Here is a 23,666-nt window from a genome sequence, read left to right on the forward strand (position 1 = left end):
TGTAATAAGTATGCAAAAAAATAAAACAGGAATGGGGGCAATTACTTTTTCACAGCACTGTATCCAAATCAATATTTGGTGTGACCACCCTTTGCCTTTAAACTATCATCAATTCTTTTCTTGCACACAGTTTTTGAAGGAACTCAGCAGGTAGATTGTTCCAAACATCTTGGAGAATTGACCACAGAACTTCTGTGGATGTAGGCTGCCTCAAATCCTTCTGTCTCTTCGTGTAATCCCAGACAGACTCGATGATGCTGAGATCAGGGTTCTGTGGGAGATCAACCATCACTTCCAGCTCTCCTTGTTGTTCTTTACGCTGAAGATGGTCCTTAATGACATTGGCTGTAAGTTTGGGGTCGTTATCCTGCTGCAGAATAAAATTGGGGCCAAACACACGCCTCCCTAATAACATGGTATAATAGTAAAATATCTGCCTGTATCAACAAGGACACCATTGATACTGACTAAATCTCCAACTCCATTTGCAGAAATACAGCCCAAAACATGCAAAAGAACCTCCACCATGCTTCGCTGTTGCCTGCAGACATTTCATTATTGTACCGCTCTCTAGCCCTTCACAAACTTACTTCTGCTACAGCCACATTTTTCAAATTGTAAAGTCTTATATCACACAAGACTGGGATGCCATTAAAGTTCATGTGCGTGTAAAGGCAGGCGTCCCAATAATTTTGGCAATATAGTGTAAATATATATATACAAACACAAAGTTTGCCTGGAGCACAAAACATAAAATTCATATTAACCACTTCCCGTCCGCCCTATAGCAGAAATACTGCTACAGAGGGCATGGCTGCGCAAAATCACGTATATATACACACGTGATTTTGCATTTCCGGGTAGGGGGCGCGCAAGTGCCCTACCCGCTCCGCCATTCGCGGCCGTCAATCACCGGGTCCCTGCTGGTGATTACTCGCCTGCGCCTGGTGATTTCTGATGATCTCTGACAGGAGATCGGAGATGTTATCCCCTTCCTACCCAGTGTCATTAGTACAGTGTCAGGGCTTTTATTTTTTTTTTTTTTAGCACTGATCACTGTATTGGTGTCACTGGGGATGTCAGTGACACCAAGTCAGTTCCCCCAGTGTCAGAATGTCCACCTCAGTCATTACTAGTAAAAAAAAAAAAAAAAAAATCCAGTATCTATACCGCCATTTGTAAATGCTAAAACGTTCATGTAAACCAATTAATTTACATGTATTGGGATTTTTTTTTTTAGCAAAGACGTAGCAGAATACATTTTGGCCTAAATTTATGATGACATTTGATTTTTAAAATTTTTTTACTGGACATGTCCAATAGCAAAAAATCAAAAATAGTTTTTTTTCTCAAAATTGTCGCTTTTTTTTTTTATATAGCGCAAAAAAATAAAGACCACACAGGCGATAAAATACCACCGAAAGAAAGCTCAATTCGCGGGGAAAAAAGGGCGCAAGTTTCATTTGGGTGCAGTGTTGCAATACCGCGCAATTGTCAGTTAAAATAACGAGCACCGTAACGCAAAAAATGGCCTGGTCAGGAAGGGGGGTAAATCCTCAGGACGACAAGTAGTTAAAAGAGTAACTTAGTGCGCATGCACAGGCGGCCAGAGCAGATGTCCCAGTAAACCGCTCCGCACCCTCCCGGCACATCCAGCGCTCTACAGCAGGCACCAGACCTCTTCCATACAAGCTCTGGTCAACTCCAGGCACTATAGAGCCCTTTCCCATGCTGGATTGTGGGGCTGGGAAGGGCCGGAGCGACTCAACACCCGATCGGGAGGGGGGGGGGGTCTGGGCGGGCAAGATGGTGGCTGGCTCCGGTCCCACAGCCTGCAGGTCTTCCCTACAAATTAAATATCTTCCACAAACGACCAAGGCTGGCAACTCCTGCAGTGGAGACCGCGATGTGGGCACAACGGCTTCTATTAAGGGTGATCTTCTGCAATCCCCCAATCCTTCCTCTAGTCCTGCTGCATCTCCATCACAGGCTTCTGCCTGCTCCTTAGGCCATGATTCCCACACTTCCTCTGCCTTGGATAAGGAGATGGCTGATATTTTCCTCAGCCAAAATAGTGGTGTGGACCCTGATCTGGATAGCCCTGGGGGATCTGCAACACCTCTGCCTATCCCACCGCAGTATTCGGGAGATAGTCCTTATTGCCCGTTTTGCTGATCTGTTACAGCGGGAACTGGATAAGGCTATTACTAAGCTAGCGGCGGATTTAAAGCAGGACTTCCAGGAATTGGGCCAATGTCTGGATAGTATTGAATCTAAAGTAGGCGCAACTGTCCATAATGTATATGAAAATTCTAACATGATTACTGAGTTACAGGACCGACTGGAAAAAGCTTACACTAAAATAGATGACCTGGAAAACCATGCCCGGCGCTACAATTTCCATATCCGGGGACTCCCGGAATCGGTGAAGGATTTTACTACCTTTAGTCACTTATGCGATCTGCAGTGCCAGAGATTGATGACCTCCATATGGAAATTGACCGCATTCACAGGGCTCCGATTCCCCCCAGACCGGAGGGGCCTCCTAGAGACGTTATTGTCAAACAACACTTCTTCCGGATTAAGGAAGCGGTCATGAAATACGCTAGAGAAACTCCAGGCATGGAACTTGCTGGCCATAAAATTCAAATGTTTGCGGATATCTTTCAAACTACCGCCGAGAAAAGACGATCCTTCAAACCAATACTTCTTGGTACAGCGGGACATTCGCCATTGCTGAGCTTATCCATTTCGGCTTCAGTTTACCTACAATGGTAAACCCTACGCTTTTTCCACATTTCATGAAGGGGAAAAGATCTTACTCCAGCTGGGCTTCATTTTCCATAGTCCTTCATCCCACACCCAATCAAGATCCAACGTTCCGCCATTGACATGCCTTGGACTTTTTGTGGTAGCTTCTCCGTGGTTCCCTACTAGAACATTAGTTACCACTCTTTGTCCATTTGTTTTTTTTTTTTTTTTTTTTAGGTTGTGCATTTTTCCTTTTCCCCCTTCCTTCGTCTTTGTTGCTTATGTTACACCCTAAAGATGGGGTGCTAGACAATACTGGCAATAGAACCCCTTGCTATTGCTATTCGTTCCCACCATGACATCACGGGTATCCAATGTGGCCGGCAGGAACACAAATGTGCCCTTTGCTGATTATGTTCTTATGTATGTTTTCAACCCCTGAACGTCTTTGCCCAATTTGTTGACTTTACTTTATCGATTTTCTCTGGTTTCGGGACTCACTTTAAATTCTTAAACTACGGCTCTCAATATTACTTTATCCTCTTTGGAGGTACAGAACCTTTGGGACAATTTTGATTTTCAGTGGGCTACCTGCTCTCTTCCTTATCTAGGGATCCATCTTACACACTCTATTGCGACATTATATTGTACCAATTATCCCCCACTTTTTAAACGACTCGAGGAAGATCTGCGTAGCTAGGCAGACTTCCATTTATCTTGTTTCGGTAGAATCAACTCTATCAAAATGACCTTTTTACCAAGATTACTCTACTTTTTTCGGACACTACCAATTGCGGTCCCTAGAGGAGAAATACTGTGCTTACAATCAGAAATCTCTCGATTCGTGTGGGGTAATAAATGCCCCCAGATTAATAATTCAACTCTGTATTCCCAGAAAAAAGCATGGCGGTTTGGGACTTCTCAACCTCTTGGCCAATTTTCATGCGGCTCAGATAATGCAGCTCTCTTAAACTACAGCTAAAGGTTCTACACCCCAATGGGTTAGTGTTGAAGCCCTATCTTGTCATCCTTATGCGGCATCGATTGCATCCTCCCATTTTATGCCCTACATTATCTTACTCTTTAGCAGTATGGGATAGGCTGCGCATCCGTAAATCCTTATCATACCCCCTTAGCTCCAGTTTTTTGTAATCCTGAATTTGTACCGGGGCTTGTGCCATCTTTATTTCAGTGGTGGATCAATAAGGGCTTTCTACGTATTGGGGATTATTTTAATGGGGATCGTCCATACTCTTCACAATATTTTTGTGATAAGCACCAAATTACCTCCTAGTGAATTCTTTTGATAGAATCAAAATTGTGTCCTTTATCCAATCCAAACTTAAATTGTTGACAAAACCCTTAACATTTACCTCTCTCTAACATTCTTGTCAAGCTTCTGGTATGTTGAAAGGTTGCATATCTACTATATATACAGTGGGGATCGAAAGTTTGGGCACCTCAGCTAAAAATGTGTATTAATGTGCATAAAGAAGCCAAGGAAAGATGGAAAAATCTCCAAAAAAGGCATCAAATTACAGATTAGACATTCTTATAATATGTCAACAAAAGTTAGATTTTATTTCCATCATTTACACTTTCAAAATAACAGAAAACAAAAAAATGGCGTCTGCAAAAGTTTGGGCACCCTGCAGAATTTATAGCATGCACTGCCCCCTTTGCCAAGCTGAGACCTGCCAGTGTCATGGATTGTTCTCAATCATCGTCTGGGAAGAGCAGGTGATGTCGATCTCAAAGGTTTTAAATGCCCAGACTCATCTGACCTTGCCCCAACAATCAGCACCATGGGTTCTTCTAAGCAGTTGTCTAGAAAACTGAAACTGAAAATAGTTGACGTCACAAAGCTGGAGAAGGCTATAAGAAGATAGCAAAGCGTTTTCAGTTGTCAATATCCTCTGTTCGGAATGTTATTAAGAAATGGCAGTCATCAGGAACAGTGGAAGTTAAAGCAAAATCTGGAAGACCAAGAAAAATATCAGACAGAACAGCTCGCAGGATTGTGAGCAAAACAATTCAAAACCCACGTTTGACTGCACGATCCCTCCAGAAAGATCTGGCAGACACTGGAGTTGTGGTACACTATTCCACTATAAAGAGATACTTGTACAAATATGGTCTTCATGGAAGAGTCATCAGAAGAAAACCTCTTCTACGTCCTCACCACAAAAATCATCGTTTGAACTTTGCAAATGAACATATAGACAAGCCTGATGCATTTTGGAAACAAGTTCTGTGGACCCATGAGGTTAAAATTGAACTTTTCGGCCGGAACGAGCAAAGGTACGTTTGGAGAAGAAGGGGCACAGAATTTAATGAAAAGAACCTCTGTCCAACTGTTAAGCATGGGGTTGGATCAATCATGCTTTGGGGTTGTGCTGCAGCCAGTGGCACAGGGAACATCTCACGAGTAGAAGGAAAAATGGATTCAATAGAATTTCAGCAAATTTTGGATGGTAACTTGAGGCCATCTGTGAAAAAGCTGAAGTTAAAGAGAGGATGGCTTCTACAAATGGATACTGATCCTAAACACACCTCGAAATCCACGGGGGATTACATCAAGAGGCGTAAACTGAAGGTTTTGCCATGGCCTTCACAATCTCCTGACCTCAACATAATTGAAAATCTATGGATAGACCATAAAAGAGCAGTGCGTGACAGACAGCCCAGAAATCTCAAAGAACTGGAAGACTTTTGTAAGGAAGAATGGGCAAAGATACCTCAAACAAGAATTGAAAGACTCTTGGCTGGCTACAAAAAGTGTTTACAAGCTGTGATACTTGCCAAAGGGGGCAGTACAAGATATTAACTCTGCAGGGTGCCCAAACTTTTGCAGACATTTTTTTGTTTTCGGTTATTTTGAAAGTGTAAATGATGGAAATAAAATCTAACTTTTGTTGACATATTATAAGAATGTCTAATCTGTAATTTGATGCCTTTTGGAGATTTTTCCATCTTTCCTCGGCTTCTTTATGCACATTAATACAAATTTTTAGCTGGGGTGCCCAAACTTTCGATCCCCACTGTACACCTCCCTTATTGATCCAAAAACTAAGCTTCTTTACATGATTCCGTGAGAAAGGGACTTAAATATCTCCTTAGAACAGATTGGCAGGATACAGCATAAGCTTGGCCAAAAAGTTCTATTAAGAATACACTTATTGAATCTAATTATAAAAACGCTCCTACGTTGGTACCTGGTCCCTACACGCCTTGCTAAAATATACCCTACCACGTCACCTTCCTATTTTCTGCGCTGTGGGCAGGAGGGCACTATGTGTCATACTTGGTGGCAATGTCCTGTGGTAACTAGATTTTGGATCCGCATATTCAATTTTCTTTATTGTGTGACAGGAGTGAATGTTCATAGGTCTCCAGAGGTGACCTTTTTTTAGAAATTGCCCTTGGGTATCCCCAAGAAATTGGTCAAACTGATTCTTTACATTCTACTGGCTACAAGAATTACAATAGCTAGTATTCTTAATGACTCCCACGCCAAATTCCTGAAAATATGGGAACCGTGGTTTACGTATGCCTTCCCTGACCTTCATTTGGCAAGTGTGGGTTGGCTATGACTGGTGTTTCCGACAATCCCAGATCCCTTATCCTTTCCCCTTCCCCCTCTCTTTTCTGTCTTATTTTTCTGTTTCTCCCCTTATCGCTCTTCTTATGGAGGGGCCACTGCACCCTCCTCAGACCTATTCATGCCCAAGATTTATTACAATATGATTTGCTAGCTTTAATATCCTGGCTGCTTGTCAGAGGAAAGGACGGGGAAGCCCAGGCAAATGCGCCAATGTGCAATATGGCCACGTCAATTCGCGGAAAGAAGTGTGCATGCGTATAGGCGGGCGACACGTAATCATGCATTCCTGTACACGAAAAATCACTAGCACATGCAGGGTGCACTAATTGCTGACACTCCGTGGCCTTTATAAGGACTGCAGCTCTGCTCAGTGATTGCTGGATTATCGTCATCCCCTCCCGTTCCTGTGTGTACTGCTGATTACCCATTACCGACCCGGCTTGATCCTGACCTTGTTCCTGTCTGAAGCTCTGTGCATGACCCCGGCTTGCTCCTGTATGCTGCTACTCTGTGTATGACCCTGGCTTGATCTTGACCTTGCTCCTGTCTGCTGCTCTATATTGATTCTGGCTCTGGCTAAAGACTACTCTACCCATCCTCCGGGATCCACGTGTTCTCTGGAGAAACTCATCCTGCAACTGGAGCACCCACGGGTTCCATCTCATCAGGCATTTCCAAGCAGCAACACCACTGGCAACCTGTGCTTCTTTGGGCACTGCACCTCCTGTTTCCACCTCCAGGGGCGCACTGCACTTAGCCGTAAGGGGAGCCCTCTCTCTATTTCAGCCTCCGGTCAGGTACGTGACTTTGCTTTTGACAACCGTGGGGTATTCCCCGACACCTTTGCATGTTATATTTTTTTATTTAAATGGTCTGTTTGCCGAGGATGGTCCTCCTCTATTTAATTTATGCATATTTGTTCCACTTTACAGCGCCAGTCACAGCCCCGGCGCGGGCGGGCTAGATGCGCTTTTGTATTGCTGTGCTCTAATGTCACAATTTAATAAAATTATTGAACAAGAATATTGCTTTTCCTCAATGCTGATAGATACAGAGGTGAATCAGGGGTCCATGCACATTAGGCTTAAAGAAAAAAAAAAACTCTAGCTCCCTTGGCAGGAAAAACACTCATATAAAGCAATTTTTACAGGAATAGATTTTAGGAGCGGTTAGGAGCATTCAGCGTTTTTTTCTGTCAGAAAACTGTTCTCAAACATGCAAACCAGAAGGGTTTTTTCTGCCTCTAAACATCAAGCTTAAAATATGCCTCTAAACCTCCTAATATGCATGGGCACATAGGATAACATTAAGCTGCTTCTACAGGCAAAAAGGTTTTTTTAAGACCCTGTGCATGGATCCATAAGTGATTTTACTGATTGCTCAAAATATGTAAAATACTACATGTGAGGGGGGTATGGTAGGGTTTGGAGTTAGAAACACAGTTCAAATTTTTGAAAAGTAGATACCCCAAGGTGATCTAATATTTTGTGTGCTGGTTTTGAGGTGGTTAACTTAACCTGGCAGGATCACTTTGACAGCTGAAGCATTATTTAATGAGAAGCCAGAGGAACCACAGATAAAAAGGAAGATATAAATAGGGAATCAGACAGACGTGAATTGGGGGGCAAGCACTTATCGGCTTGGCCTGGGTCATTTATCATAAGTGGTTAAACAACAGGTATTCTCTGAACACAAGAAGAGTCATTTCAATGTGGGCTGCAGTGTGTAATTATGTATTTATTACAGGTACTTATATAGCGCCGTAAATTTACACAGCGCTTTACATATATATTATACATTCACATCAGTCCCTACCCCTCAAGGGGCGTACATTCTAAGGTCCCTAACTTACATTCATACATACATATACTAGGGCCAATTTAGGCAGGATCCAATTAAACTACCAGCATGTCTTTTGGAGTGTGGGAGGAAACTGGAGTACCCAGAGGGAACCCACGCAGGCACAGGGAGAACATGCAAACTCCAGGCAGGTGGTGCTGTGGTTGGGCTTCGAACCAACGACCCTAGTACTGCCAGGCGTACCATTTAGCCACTGTGCTGCCCCATGTATTAAAGAAGTTCACCTCCTGGAACATATCATGTTCCACCTGTTTTTAGGGTGGAACATGTAACAAATTCCTGCCTCTTCAGCTCTCAGCCCCGATGCACCCCTCCCTTTGACAGCGGTCCACGGATCGTCTCCCTACACCAGCAGTCACAATTTATAAAAAAATGCAGCTGTGTGACCTTGTCTTGAGAACGCCCGATGGGAGGGGCGAAACACGTTGACGCATTTCCGGTCTTTACCCCGTACGTCTGACGTCACTTCCGGTGAGTGGAGCGCACGCTGAGCGGTGCGTTCCAGCGGCCATCTTTTGGGATCTGTGCATGTTTGGTCTCTGTGGAGCCTCTGCTGTATCCTGGAGCTGTGATGTGAGATTCCTGAGGAGGTTGTCTGACATTCATTGTCCATCTGGAAGAAGCTTGTCCTAATAAATATGCCTTTTTAAAGTGATTTAAATGTGAGTGGCCTTAATCCTTGATTTTATTTAAAAACGGTAGTTTGCAATATCACACTATCTGAGATTTTCTCTCCCCGGTTGTATGGTGGAGCCTATACTGAAGGTGAGGATTCCTATAGAGTGGACACGAAAGAGGGTTTAGGATCCCATAAAAATTCCTAAAAGGCGTTTCATTCACCTATATCTGGTGAGTGCATTTGATGTTGGTTTGCACGGGTGGAAGGTGGAAGTTTTTCTTTTCATTAGAAGAATTTTTGATCTTTTTGCACGAATTTTCTGAACTTTTGTTGTCTATTATCATGATGGACTTTCACTACTAATATAATTTTCTATATATGTTTGCACTTTATATATTGATTTGATATAGAGGTCTATGTTTGCGCTGTTTATTTATATTTATCACATTTTGTGTTCATCACATTGCACAGCAGCAGGATAGATCCTGTAGTAGTGTTTTTCACTTGGCGCAGGAAGAATTTTTAGAGTGACAGGGACACTATGCCTCTCCTTCTCCTCAGAGATGATGAACAGCAGCTTTTGAGTCAAAATGGCCTTGTCTCTTTGTCCCTTTTGCTCTACCTGTGTATACAGTGCTGGGAATGACTACACTTAAGGTTGTAGCTCTAAAACGGGCGTGGGCAGAAACTGGATATTCCAGCGAGACACCACAGGTCCTGGTAGGAGCCCACATATTCGAAGTTGGTTAATGCGGCAGGGGAACACATACCGGAGCGAGAACAGAGGAGAAATTTTTAAAAAGAATAGAAAAAGCATGCAAATCCTCCTATAAGCATCTAAAAATGGCTTCAATGTTACTTAACACACACGTGAAACAGTAACAGTTAAGGTAGACAACTCTATAAAACTAAAATACAAAGCTAGTGCAAGGAAAAATTGTAGAAAAGCATATTTTATTAACTACCATAGATGGGGACAATCTCTAATCATTCAGTTCCTAAAATATCACCTTTTTCACATAGTTCAGGTGACTTTTTGACTTCAGCTCATACACAGAAAAAAATTACTATCATTTCAACAAACAAAAAAAAACAAAAAAAAAACCTGTCATGAGATAACTATGTGGGTCAACATCCTCCCAACAATCCTAGTTTTCTTTTTTAATATAATGATTTTTGCAGTGATCCACTGGTGTCTATTTTCACTGCCAACACAAAGTCCATGCGACAGCTTTCAGGAAACTGTCATTTCCAGGAGGTGGTTAGCCTACTTTTTTAACGTTGTAATGTTTCCTTGACATAGACAAAAGTCAAGGATTGTTAATGGAACTGATGTTAAGACCCATCCTTTATGGATGTTTATTTCCTGTTTATACTGCAGTTCCCAATTCTACCCAGCCCTAGAGTGGAATGCTCCATTATTTCGCAGAGCCCCATAACAGAATACTACGGCCTTCTTCATAGTCTGGTGCTTGGGCAAACCTTGAAAACCATAAGTGACTTCATACATCCCCAAACTGCGAAAATATCAGTGCTTAGCCAGAAAAGTTATACTCCATTGTTCTGAGCTCTGACTCCTCATCAACAGTAGTGGACACAGGTAACCATGAGTCATGAAGGAGAAAGAATACAGGACAGTGATTCAGCTTCTCATAGAAGTCCTAAAACCAGCATCACCAAGAGAGAAACAAATTCTAAATGGCAGCTTGAATATTTTTTTATTTTTACAGCTTTTGTCATTTTATTATTTTGATCAAAAGCTCACAGATTTGGAAGCATCTTAGTATTGATTTTAATTTACTGTAAGTGTGGAAGCTTTAAAGAATAATACCGGCCTATAACTTGGCTTTACTTTGTATAAAATTTTAATTTTAAGCCATGACAATCAAATCTGGCATGACACAAATTGTGATAGGTACATCAACAAAAGTGTAAAATAACAGAGCCCCATAGTTGAAGTGTATTTCCACCTTCACAGTGAAAAATTAAAAAAAAAAATTATGTTTGTCATGTTCCCATTCACACAGCATACCTAAAAATAATTCCCTTAAAAATATTTCTCACCTTTATAGTTGTTTCTTTGATATGGATTTATATCTAGGACTTCTATTATTTAAAGCAGGTGGCAATGTGAAGATAAGGGACAAAGTTTTATTTAACTACTCAAAATTGACTGCAGAGTTCAATCTCAGTTCCATGAAGACGGAGATTGAGCTCTGCAGTCACTTTTGAAGCAGTTGTTTTCTTATTCCAGGACACAGTAAAGCGCAATGGCCTTTTGTCGCTTTCGGTTAGCCGACATGTTTATTAGGCGTTTTCCCGGAAACTGCATATGCCATCACAACCTTTGATACTGTAGCTCGAGACACAGCAAATAAATTGGCAACTTCAGTCACAGAGGTACCAGCTAAGTAGACACCAACAATTTGCCCTCTTTGAAACTCAGTAAGCTCTGATATGACTCCATATTACTAGCAAAAGAATGTTAAAAAAGTAGTCATAAAATGTTCTCGCTCACACACCATTCAATTATATAAACACGAGGTCCAGTAATCAAAAGCAACAAACCAAAGAATGTAATCACCCAAATATGTTTTGCCCTATTGTTCATAAAATGTGACACTTGACTGCAATCTACAATTTGCACAAAATACACTTAAAAAGGAAAGTACACGGTTTTAAATACATTAAATTTTATATGGAGAACCTTAGGGAACACAATGTCTTTTAGTGGGGTGAATATAAATGACTGCATTTTAAAATTTCACATGAAGATGCAGCCAGCAGGTTAGCTCTACTTTCCATTTTTACATGTTTACCAGGCCAATCTTTAAATTATATTTACCCATTCACGCCAAGCATACACATATATACAGCCCACTGGACTAGGCTTTTTTCCGTGGGGCCACATATATGCGTATTTGTCTTTGTGCTGAGAACACGCCGTGCGGTGCGCTCCCAGTGCAGACCGGAGGTCTCACCAGGAGCCTCGAGTCCTGTACGAATAATCAAGACCTGGAACTCCAAGTTCTGGGTCACCTGATCGCTGTGATAGCTTCTGATTGGCTATCACAGTGATCAGTCACTGTGAAGTCCACCCCAGTGTTCTCTCTCTCTGAATGGAAGACAGAGATGCATTGTATCTCTCTCACCTTGCAGAGGGAAAAAAACTGTGTGTGAAAAAAAGAAAACAAAGAAAAATTAATAATAATAAAAAAATTCCTAGAATCAAGGTTTGATCTAGGTTAGTGCCAGGGTTATTGTTTAGGTCAAGGTCAGAGTCAAAGGTCAGGGTAGGTATTTATTTGGGCATGATTTACATTTTTTTTAATGGAAATTAGTATCAGTGTGTTTTAGGTAGGATAAAAAAAGCAAAATGTGCATTGTTGTTTCTGGGCTGTACTACGGGCACATACAACAACATGCGCACATATGTGGTATTGCTGTGATCGTCAGGAGCAGAATAATTTATGATGGGTTGTTGTTGGTAGGTTATGGTAGTAGCAAGAAATATACAGCTAAATACATTTTTTTGTTTTTTACTATTTTGGGACAGTTTTCCTTTGATAATAAAAAGGAAATATCCATTACCATTTACCACCAAATGAAAGCCAAATTTTTCCTGGAAAAAAAAAAAAAAAAAAAAGTATAATCCACCTGGATGCAAAATGTAGCTGTGATGATATGTACAATTTGACAAACACATGTCAAAGTTGCAAAATTGTGCTTAGGCATTAACATTTGTTTTACCTTTAGGCCGGACGGGGTTAAAACTTCAATTTTTTTAAATTAATACAATATGTTATTCTTACCTGGTCTGTGCAATAGTTTTGCACAGAGTAGCCCCGATCCTCCTCTTCTGGGGTCCCACGATGGCGCTCTTGGCTCCTCCTCTGCTCAGTATGCCACCATAAAAAGCAGCTTGGCCCCACCTCTTGTCATAGGACTTGACTGACAGGAACGAGAGCCAATGGCTTCCATTGCTATCAATCTGTACAGTGAGGAGGGACAGAGCCGGGAGAGCCGCTGCTCTTGTGCACATGACTGGATCGAGACCAGGCTCAGGTAAGTATAAGGGGGTTGGGGGATTCTCTGCAGCAGAAGATTCTTTTACCTTAATGCACAGAATGCATTAAAGTGGTTGTGAAGGCTGAAGGTTTTTTTTTTTTGAAAACCTCTTCCCTCAGCCTCCCAATACTTACCTGAACCCGATCTCGATCCAGTGATGTGCACGAGAGCAGCGGCTCTCCCCTTTCACTGGCTGAGACACAGCAGCGGTAGTCATTGAGGAGGGATTGGGGCGGGGCTATGCTGTGTGTGTCTTATGGACTCACAGACGCAGCTTGGGAGCGAGCATGTACGTGTGCCCCAAGCAGAAGAGGGAAGACAGGAGCACTGCCAGGGGTCCCGAGAAGAGAAGGAACGCAGTTGCTCCGTGCAGAACCACTGTACACACCAGGTGCGTATAACATTTTTGTTATTTAAAAAAAAAAAATAAACTCAACCTGTTATATCACTTTAAGGATAAAAAAAAAACAAAACAAACGAAAAAAAACCTTAAGAGCCACTTAAGGTTTTATAGAGTTAAATTACAATTTACACACTCACAGTTAAACGAGCCACTCATTCTTTCCTTTCTATATACATTCTCTGTAAAGCAAGCTATAGATGATGTAATTTTCTTTCCTGTAACCACAGGTTGCAGGAAAGAAATTCACTTTATAGGGGAATCCCTCCTGCAGTGCTATTGTGTTCTTCTGGCGAGAAGTCTTCCCTGCCAGCAGAACACAATGATTACTGCTAGCAGCTATAGCCCCTAGCGGTAATCACATGCAAAAAAATCCAACAGGCTGGTTGTACTGAAGTTGATCATTGGATCGACTTCAGTACAACCAGTCTGCCCACAGATGGATCGAATCTTAGTTGGTCCCTGCTGAACCAGCTGAGATTCCATCCATCAATGGCCGGCTTCTGTACAGACTTTGCTTTCAGTCTATTAAAGCCGTGCACAATGCATGCTAGTGCTAGGCTACTGATGAGGACACCCAGTATTCAATATTTTGTAAAATAGAGATGTTTATATAAATAGCATTTAAAAAAATAAATATTAAATATAAAAATATAAAACACCGGGTCAAAAACAAAATAAAAGCATAAAGGATAAAAGAAACATGAGTAAAAATACATCTTGCCTTTTCCATTTACTGCTAAAGCAGATGGTGCTGTAAGCATCAATGGCAGTTGAATTTGTGGCACTAGTGATGGTGGCCTTGGTCGGCTTCCCATTCGGGCTCTTTCTGCACCAGGTCCCAGTAAAGCACCAACTGGTTTTTCAGCAGTGACTTCAGGTGCAACAGAATCCTGTTCTTGCTCAATGTGATTTAGCTTTTCTCCCGACTCACTGTCAAATCCATCTACTGAGATCCTATTCTTCATTGGACTTTTAGGTACAAGTATTTTAATAGATGACCGCGACAGATCCATATTTTTCCTGACAGGAATTACCTGAGAAGGACTTTTCCTTAATTTTGGACTAGTAGAAAGTGTGGTGTTTCTTGATTCACTGTCCTTGCTAATAGTTAATGATTTTGGAGAAGTTCTTGCAACAGAGCTATTAGTTGATCTGGAGATTTGTTTTCTGGCATTGTTTGGAGATGTCCTGTTTGCTTTTGTAATTGTGCTACTGTCTTTCATTTTTTCATTGTGCCTCCTGTTAAATTCATGGATATATTGTTCGCAGTTCACTAAATGTTGTTCTGGTTCCCAGGTGTCATCGCCACTATCATATCCTTTCCAGTGCACTAGATATTCAGTTTTACCCTTCTTATTTTTCCTTTTGTCGACAATTCTTTCAACCTGGTTTAAAAGAAAAAAAAAAAAAAAAAAGAATCAGGACCACAGTTTAAAAATGCATATTTATATTAAAAAGTGCATTTAATATGGTTTTGAGGTTGCTGTAAAAACTACGGGCTTCGTATAAATTTTTTTTTCAGTTCCATACGGTTATAGAATTAGTAAAATCTTATCCCTTTGAGAGCCAATGATTTAAAAAATATGTCTTCTTGTTGGTAGTCAAAAACATATTATCCACCTCAAGTTTGGACACTATTACCCTCTGCCCAAGCCAATTTTCAGATTCCAGTGCTCTCACAATTTGAATGACAATTAGTCATGCATGCATGTAATAAGCTCACCTCTGTCCATGACCTTTTTGTCTCCTGCTCCCTTAACCTACTAGCAATTACAGAAACCTGGCTCCAAGCAGCAGATTCTTCTTCCCCCGCAGCACTTTCCCATGGAGGCCTCATCTGGACCCACTCACCCAGACCCAGTGGTCGCAAAGGTGGTGGGGTTGGTTTGCTTCTATCCCCACTCAGCACCTTTCAAGTCCTCCCTATCCCACCCTCTCTATCCTTCTCTTCTTTCGAGACTCACTGCATCCGGCTGTTTTCTCCCATTTCTCTGAGGATTGCAGTGATCTATTGGCCTCCTGGACCGGTGTCTCGCTTTCTTGATGATTTCTCCGCCTGGCTACCCTACTTTTTAACATCCCTGTTAATGTCAACAACCTGGCTGCATTCCAACTCTTCAACATAACCTCATCTTTTACATTAGCACAATATATACAGTCCTGATGGGAATACATTAGACCTTGTTTTCTCCCATCTTTGCACTCCCTACAACCTCACAAACACCCCCTTTCCTCTCTCTGATCACAATCTCATCACCTTTACAGTCTCCTCGTCTTCAAACACCTATCCCTCCAAGCAGCAAACAATTACCCACAGAAACCTTCACAATTTGAACCCTGCTCCTTTCCACTCTGCAACTGACCACCTCTATGACAGAATCTCTCCCCTGTCCTGCCATGACCTAGCCACTGCTGTCTATAACAGTTCGCTTTCATCCGCATTAGACTCCCTTGCTCCTCTAACAACACGAAGCATCAGGCCCCGACCGTTACAACCTTGGCAGACTGACCACACCAGAAATCTTAAACGACATAGTTGTGCGCTGGAGCGATTGTGGCGTAAAACCAAATCCCACCAAGCATTCACCCGATATAAATCTGCTTTCTTAACATACAATTCCTCCCTTCATGCTGCCAAACAAGCCTACTTTGTCACTCTTAATAATACCTTCTCATCCAGTCCTCGTCGTCTGTTCTCTACTTTTAACTCTCTACTTTCTTCACCTCCACCCAGTACCTCACTCACTGGTCATGAGATTGCAAATCAGTTCAAAAACAAGATTGACGCAATTCGTAGGGGCATCGCCACTGCACAGACATCCATCCCACTTAGCATACCTTATACTAAAGCTCCCTCAACACTTTCCTCTTTTGACCTTGCCACTACCGAAGAAGTCACTAAGGTTTTCTCAGAAGCCCGTCTCACTACCTGCCCCCTGGATCCTGTCCCCTCACAACTACTACGGTCACCATCTTCTTCCATCCTATGCTCCCTCACTCACATCTTCAATCATTCCCTCTCTACTGGTGCCTTCCCCTCCCCTCTAAAGCATGCGCACATCACTCCCATACTTAAAAAGCCCTCCCTGGACCCCACCAACCTGAACAACTTAAGACCCATCTCCCTGCTGCCATTTACCTCTAAACTCCTAGAACGCTTAGTCTACAATCGCCTGAGCTCCCACCTCACCAACAACAACCTTCTTGATCCTTTACAGTCTGCTTTCGCTCTCTACACTCCACTGAAACTGCTCTACTAAAACTCACGAATGATCTACTAACGGCTAAAACCAATGGCCACTACTCCGTACTTTTACTACTTGACCTCTCTGCGGCTTTTGATACGGTTGACCATCCCCTCCTCCTCAAAAAACTCCACTCTCTTGGCCTCAGAAACTCTGCTCTCTCTCCTGGTTCTCATCCTACCTATCGCAGTGCTCCTTCAGTGTTACCTATAACGCTGCCTCCTCCTCTTCACTCACTCTTTCTGTAGGGGTCCCTCAAGGTTCTGTCATTGGACCCCTTCTCCTCCCTTGGTCACTTGATAAACTCCCACAGCTTTAAGTACCATCTCTATGCTGATGACACACAAATCTATTTTTCTACCCCTCACCTCACCCCTTCAGTCTCCATTCGCATTACTAACCTACTAAGTGACATATCGGCATGGATGTCACTCCACTTCCTCAAATTCAATCTTTCCAAAACTGAGCTCTTGGTATTCCCTCCAGCCCGTGCCCCCTCCCCTGACTTCTCCATCAAGACCAATAACACAATCATCAGTCCCTCCCCTCATGCCAGGGTACTAGGTGTAACCCTAGACTCCCATCTGTCCTTTCAGCCCCAAATCCAATCACTGTCCAAATCTTGTAGACTTCACCTCCGCAACATCTCCAAGATTCGACCATTCCTAACCTCAGAAACCACTAAGCAACTTAATCACTCCCTTGTTATATCTCACCTTGACTATTGTAACTCCCTCCTCATTGGCCTACCTCATCGCAGGTTATCCCCTCTTCAGTCTATCATGAATGCTGCTGCCAGACTCATCCACCTTACTAACCATTCTGTATCTGCCACCCCTCTCTGCCAATCCCTCCACTGGCTTCCTGTTGCCCAACGGATAAAATTCAAAACATTAACAACGTATAAAGCCATTTATAACTCTGCCCCATATTACATCACCGATCTTGTATCTAAATATCACCCAATATCACCCAAACCGTACTCTCCGCTCCTCACAAGACCTCCTACTCTCTAGCTCCCTTGTCTCCTCCTCCCATGCTCGTCTCCAGGACTGCTCCAGAGCTTCCCCCATCCTCTGGAACTCTCTACCCCAATTTATCATACTATCACCTACAATGTGAATTTCAGACGCCTCCATGATTTTTAAGCGGCAGAACTTGAAAAATTGCAGGGTGTTCAAATACTTCTGTTCCTCACTGTATGTTCACCTTTGCACACGAGCGCTTTGGGACACTGGTACACTGACAGATGTTGTTTGTTCACTGGCAGACACCAACAGATATTGACGGTGTACTAGGGACTCCCAACGATATTGATGTTGCACTGGGACACTATTGCAGACATTGATGGGACACTGGTACACTGTGACAAACATTGATGGGACACTAGTACACTGACAGATGTTTTTGTGCACTGTATACAGTGAAAGATGTTGATAGGACACTGGTACAAATGTTGATGTGTACTGTGGACAGGAACAGAGGGTACTTGGTGCACTGGTGAGGGATGGCTGCAGTTTGTGTGATCTTTGTGTAGTTGAACAATTAAATCATCAGCTACACACAGATTATCCAGGGGTGTGTCCAAGGACTAAATCAGGGTCCCAATCTACTTGTTCCTCATGACAACCTACTTCTCCTAATGATAAAAAAAATTTTGCCAGGATGGAAAATATGAAGAGTTGATTTTTTTTTATTAGGCAGAGGTGCTTTTAGAAAAGTCTGGGGCTTTATAGCGACTTAAACTGCTAGAAAATTTCTTAAAACACCCATACATTTTTTTGTAAAGCAGAGACCCTAGAGAATAAATTGGTGGGTTTTGTAATTTTTTAAGTAACACGGTATTTGAGCAGCAGTTTTCCCAACGCAACTGTTTTGTGGAAAAAAACACTTTTTTGGAAAAAAAAACAAAACACTTTTTTTGAATTTTAATGCAAAAAACACAATACTAAACCCAATTTTTGGTACAATATAAAAGATGATGTTACACTGAGTAAATAGACACCAAACATGTCACACTTTAAAATTGCGTTTGCCCGTGCAGCGGCAACAAACACCGCAAATTTTACTATCCAAAAGCCACACTTTAAAAGCCTTTACAGGTTACCAGCTTAGATTTACAGATGTGGTCTGGTGCTGGAATTGCTGCCCATGATCTGACATTCTCAGTGATGCAGCACATGTGTGGGATGATTGCTATTTGCTTGTGTGCAGGACTGATACATGCGTTCGCCTTTGTGTGTGTGGACAGGGATGCTTTTTTAAAAAAATGTTTTTAATTATTTATTTTAACACTGTTGCTTTAATTTCTTTTATTGCTTTCACAAGGAATGTAAACATCCCTTGTGACAGCAATAGGCAAAGACAGGTGCTCTTTATTGAGAGATCTGAGGTCAATAAGATCTCAGATCCCTCCTCTGCCCTTAAAAGCATTTGATCACACAAGATCGGTGGGATCAAATGCTTTCCATTTTTAAAAATGGTGCCGCTTACATCCGGGGAAACTGAAAGTGATATATGCTCATCGCTTCCCGTTTCCTATATCACAGAACCGGACAGAGTAGTTCCGGTCTTTGTCCGCCTTTCTGATCAGCCGGTGGAAGTGCTAGATGGTTGATTGGGTGTCCTGATGCAACGGGACAGCCCGGAGAAGGAGGGATGACCCCACCACCACTTGTAAAAGCAATCCAGTGGCTAGTTTGCTGCTCAGATTTCTTTTACAAGAGAGCTGACCGTTTCCTGCTCTAATTCCTTCTGCTTGCCTGCAGCAGGGCTAAATATAAAGAAAACCCTCTTGCCAGGCACCCTCAACTGCATCGGGCTATAGGAATTGTACATCCCTGAGATCGCAGACAGGCTGCAGCGACCCCCCCCCCCCCCCCCCCGACTGAGCTAAGGAGGAGAGCTGACACAGAGGCATGTGCCTCTGTTTACATTGTGTGATGGCTGTGATTGGACACAGCCATCACATAATCAGGGGGGCCAAATCAGAGAGCCGTCACAGAATCGTGCCATGGGGAGGCCCTGGGTTCTGACAGGACGAACGGGTACGTGCAGTCAGAACGATGCTGATCCCACTCGGCTGTTTTTGCACAGTGGCAGGGTGGGAAGCAGTTAAACCACACAGAAGCAGCTGAGAACTTCTTTTATCCATATACTCACTTCAACAAAAATTTACATTTGGAAACGTCCTCTACCCTTAGGGTTGCTGATACCAAATTTTTTTTTAGAAATGCAGACTTCAAGACTTATATTTCAAGGCAGGTTCCCTCTAACTTTTTTATGGCACACCCATAATATTTGCCAGACATGCCAGAGGATTCTAGGCCAAGAACCTATAATTTTCACCCCGTTTGAAGCTGTATAACATACTCTTGTACTGATCTTTGTATGCTCACTCCTGGGGAGAACAGCAGTAGTGTTAGAGTAGCAAAGTTTCCATCTAAAATATATTTGCTTATAGAATAATGAAGGCCTAATGGAGATTTTGAAAGACTATTCCAAGCATTTAAAGTGTAGTTCCACTTTTGCTGTCAAATTTGAGCAAACTCCAGATGTTTCAAAGTTAGTCTGACCTAAGGCCAGATGAGTCTCCTCTCATTAACATGCAATGCAAGAAGTCTAGCTTCTAAACCTTTAACCCCTTGTTTGGACAAACAATGCTCAAATCTAGTTTACAACTGATTAGGGTCTGCTTACAGTACAGAGAGTGCTAATTATAGCAAACACAGCTGCCCACCCCCCTCATTAACAAAAACGATGGATTTTACAGTGTTTGATATTCCACAAACATCAAAAAAGGTAAGCTGCAATGAGAATGTGGAACAAATATAAAAGTAGGTGTGATCTGCTGCAAAAGAGAAATTAAATTTTAGCTTGCAAAATTTTGGTTTGCTCTACTGTGTTCTGCAAGTAATAACAGGTAATCAGAATTACATGGATTATTTTAATGTTTTACATATGGTATAGCAAGTCAAACCGACATTTAAACTGACTGGAATGCTTTCTATCACAGAGCTCCACATACTTATGCCACAGATGACCCTTATTGTTAAAGGGCAATGTAGCAATCGTGCACACAGAGACGGACGCGGCCCTCCATTTTGTTAGGAATTTTCTATGTTATACCATTTCTCACTCCCAAAGCAGGCTGCCCCCTCCATCTTGTAGATCTCTCATCCCCCTCCCTCGCTGTAGGGTGACATGTGGCCTGTGTGTTGGCAAAGGTCACAGGCAGCCAAAGCACAGCAGGGAGCTCAGAGCTATAAAACCCCCAAGGGAGCTGGGGCCTAGCTGTCTAAGAAACTGTGCAATCTGGCATATCGTAAAAGTGTAAACCGAGTCCCTCACGGAGTTCAAAGACATTCCAGAGCAGTAATCAACTAGACACCACATTCAAAAATCCATTTTCCCCCTATGATTTCATATCTTGGAATATGAGGGACTTGCACAAAAAACAGGCATATCTTCAGATTGGTCACGGTAAGACAAACCGTTTGGTATATTACATTCCCTAGCTGAGATCAACAGGAGAGCAAATAAAATAAAATCTCCTTAATCATCCCAGCAGGTATGTTATATTTCATATGTAGATCTTCCGCAGACAATTCTGCATATTAATCTACCCATTGGTGGGATGTTACATGTACCTAGGAAAAGTTATGGGCCAAAATATAAGCTTTGAGAGTTTCTGATTATAACTTAAGTCTCCACCTACACTTCCGTCCCCAAAAGGAGACCATTGGTTACTACTCCAAAGAGACACCCTGCTGGGATTTGCTAGGAAAAGGCTGTTATGCTTGGAGTGTGTGTGAGGAGAAGAAGATCTCCCTGCGTTTAACATCGAAACTAGCAGTGGGAGATCAAAGCATCCTTTTGGTCATGAAACTTAAAGATGCTAAAAACCAAGGCTAACTGGCAAGTACTTTACCAGTTTAAACTCCTGTTATCTCTTTGCTGTGCTATCGTTCTCTGTATATTTTTATATATATATTGGCTACATCTTTTTTCTGTAAATATTTTATTGCACCCTTTTGACCTTTTAGAAATAAATCTTACTTTCTGAAAGTGTTGAACTGTTTCTAAAGCTCTTTAATGCAACTTACGAATTCCTGCCACTGAAGAGCGCTACTATATGTGTTTAACCCTCTGTATAACCTGCCTGCGGTGACAGTGGTATACAGATAATTATCCAACCATCTTGGTGTTATTGCTGATATCGCCGAGTTTCCTCTTTCTCTGTACAAAAAGGAGGTGATGGGAGTGTGAAGGGTTAATTGCGTAATTAAACTGACCCAGTAACAATCGCTCCCAGGCTGCCGGTACATCGATTGTGGTCCAGTGAGCTGGAAAATCTTTGTGCAGGGTGCAGCTGGGTGTGGCATTGTTACGCACGTGACATCGCGGTTTTAGATTGGCTAGTCCTTCGGTCATGAGTTTGGTGAGAAGGGCATGGGTCTGACGCCGCGATTGTCACAGGCAGATCTTGATTATTTAAAGTGTTACTAAACCCGGGACCCTGCATTCACTATATCTGGTCTCCCACAGCACACAGAACATGGAAGTGTAATTATTTTAGCAAATATAAACTGCTAAATACCTTTTCCCATCAGCAGTATATAGCAGTCTTGTGAATTCTATCAGTATCCAGCTAAGTGCTGGTTAAGGCTTGTAGGAGATTTCATTCTGCTCTTGACAGTCCTATGAGGCTGCATAACCCCTGACCTTCAATCTGGACAGGGCTGATTGGCCCTGTGCTGATCACATGCACCCTTCCAAAGTTTTTTTCTAGCAATATACACCAAAATAAGCATGCGCAAAGTGACTCCTAAAGCTCTGTACTGTCAGCAGATGGATTGGGGACAGTAGAAGAAGGGGAGGATCAGAGGGGACAGGTTCAAACAGCCTTTTTACACAATACGGAGGAATAACCTCTTAGGTTCCACAGTGAGTATAAAAAGCATGCTTTACTGCATATACATACTGATACTGTTGTGGGCTTAGTAACTTTAAGGGTCTATGTACAGTTGTGCTCAAAAGTTTGCATAACCTGGCAGAGATCGTGAACTTTTGGCATGGATATTGAAAATATGCCTGACCATGCCAAAAAAACGTATTTAAAGCGAAGCTCCACCCAAAAGGGGAAGTTCCGCTTTGAGGACTGCTTTCTGCTCCCCATTAATTATTGGCACCTTTAAGGGGGGGGGGGGGGTAGCGGGTACCCGAATTTGACATGTACCCGCTCCCACTTCTGGTCCAATCGCCTAGGCGACCGGAAACGAGGGTGTCCTCCCTCCCTGTAGTCTTTTGGGACACGTGACAGGTCCCAGAAGACTACAGGACCATTCATGAAGCGCAGCGCTACTTGCGCATGCGCAGTGGGTACCCGGCTGTGAAGCCACAAGCTTTCACAGACGGGTGCCCGCCCACATTGAAGATGCCGGCCTCCTGGAATACAGGACTGCCAGGTGAAACGGGCTGCGGGGGACACCGAGGGACAGGTAAGTGGTTGTTTTTTTTTTTAAATTCAGCAGCTACAGTTTTTGTACAAAGTGAGTGGATCTCCGCTTTAATGATAGCGATTAAAGGAAGCCATTTATTATCACATACAGTTGGCTCCTTTTTAAATCATAACAGAAACAGAAGTTAACATACCCCGGAATGTTTGGTCTTGGTATAGACCGGGTGTCGGCAACCCGCGGCTCTTTTTCATCTTTGCTGCGGCTCCGGAGCACACTGCCCACCAGGTGACAGGCAATAGGGTTTCAGTGGTCGGCAAGCCGCGGATCGCAAGCCACATGCGACTCTTCTGTGTGCAGGGCGCCCGCTCCCCTCCCTCCTCTCGGGCGGCCGCCTCAAAAGTCAGGACTCTTTTAATCCGGCCCGCGGAGCGTGGAACATTAGCTGTCAGGATGTAGGCGGGGCAGCCAGGATGTAGGCGGGGCAGCGTGACGAACTCCTCTCACAGTCCGCCCTGAAGACCGGAACACAGCGCGGGAACACAGCGAGAGGAACGCGCGGAGCAAAGGTAAGTGAATTGAGACAATATGGGGAATTAATTACTATAGGTGGGATGAATTACTATGGGGGATGAATTATTATATGGAGGATTAATTA

The 23,666-nt window shown here is 42.8% G+C and overlaps 1 protein-coding gene across 1 annotated transcript in view; it reads right to left on the reverse strand.

The window, feature by feature from the left end:
• CDYL (chromodomain Y like) overlaps nt 1–23,666 on the reverse strand; it is a 90,719-nt gene that overhangs the window by 32,539 nt on the left and 34,514 nt on the right. Inside the window, exon 2 of the mRNA XM_089682206.1 lies at nt 14,027–14,690. Within this exon, the coding sequence (XP_089538332.1) occupies nt 14,027–14,690 (664 nt within the window). The remainder of the gene's footprint in view (nt 1–14,026; nt 14,691–23,666) is intronic.

This window comes from Staurois parvus, unplaced genomic scaffold (assembly GCF_062004578.1).
Source record: "Staurois parvus isolate SC_StPar_1 unplaced genomic scaffold, SC_StPar_1.0 ptg000287l, whole genome shotgun sequence".
Taxonomy (NCBI): Eukaryota; Metazoa; Chordata; class Amphibia; order Anura; family Ranidae; genus Staurois; species Staurois parvus.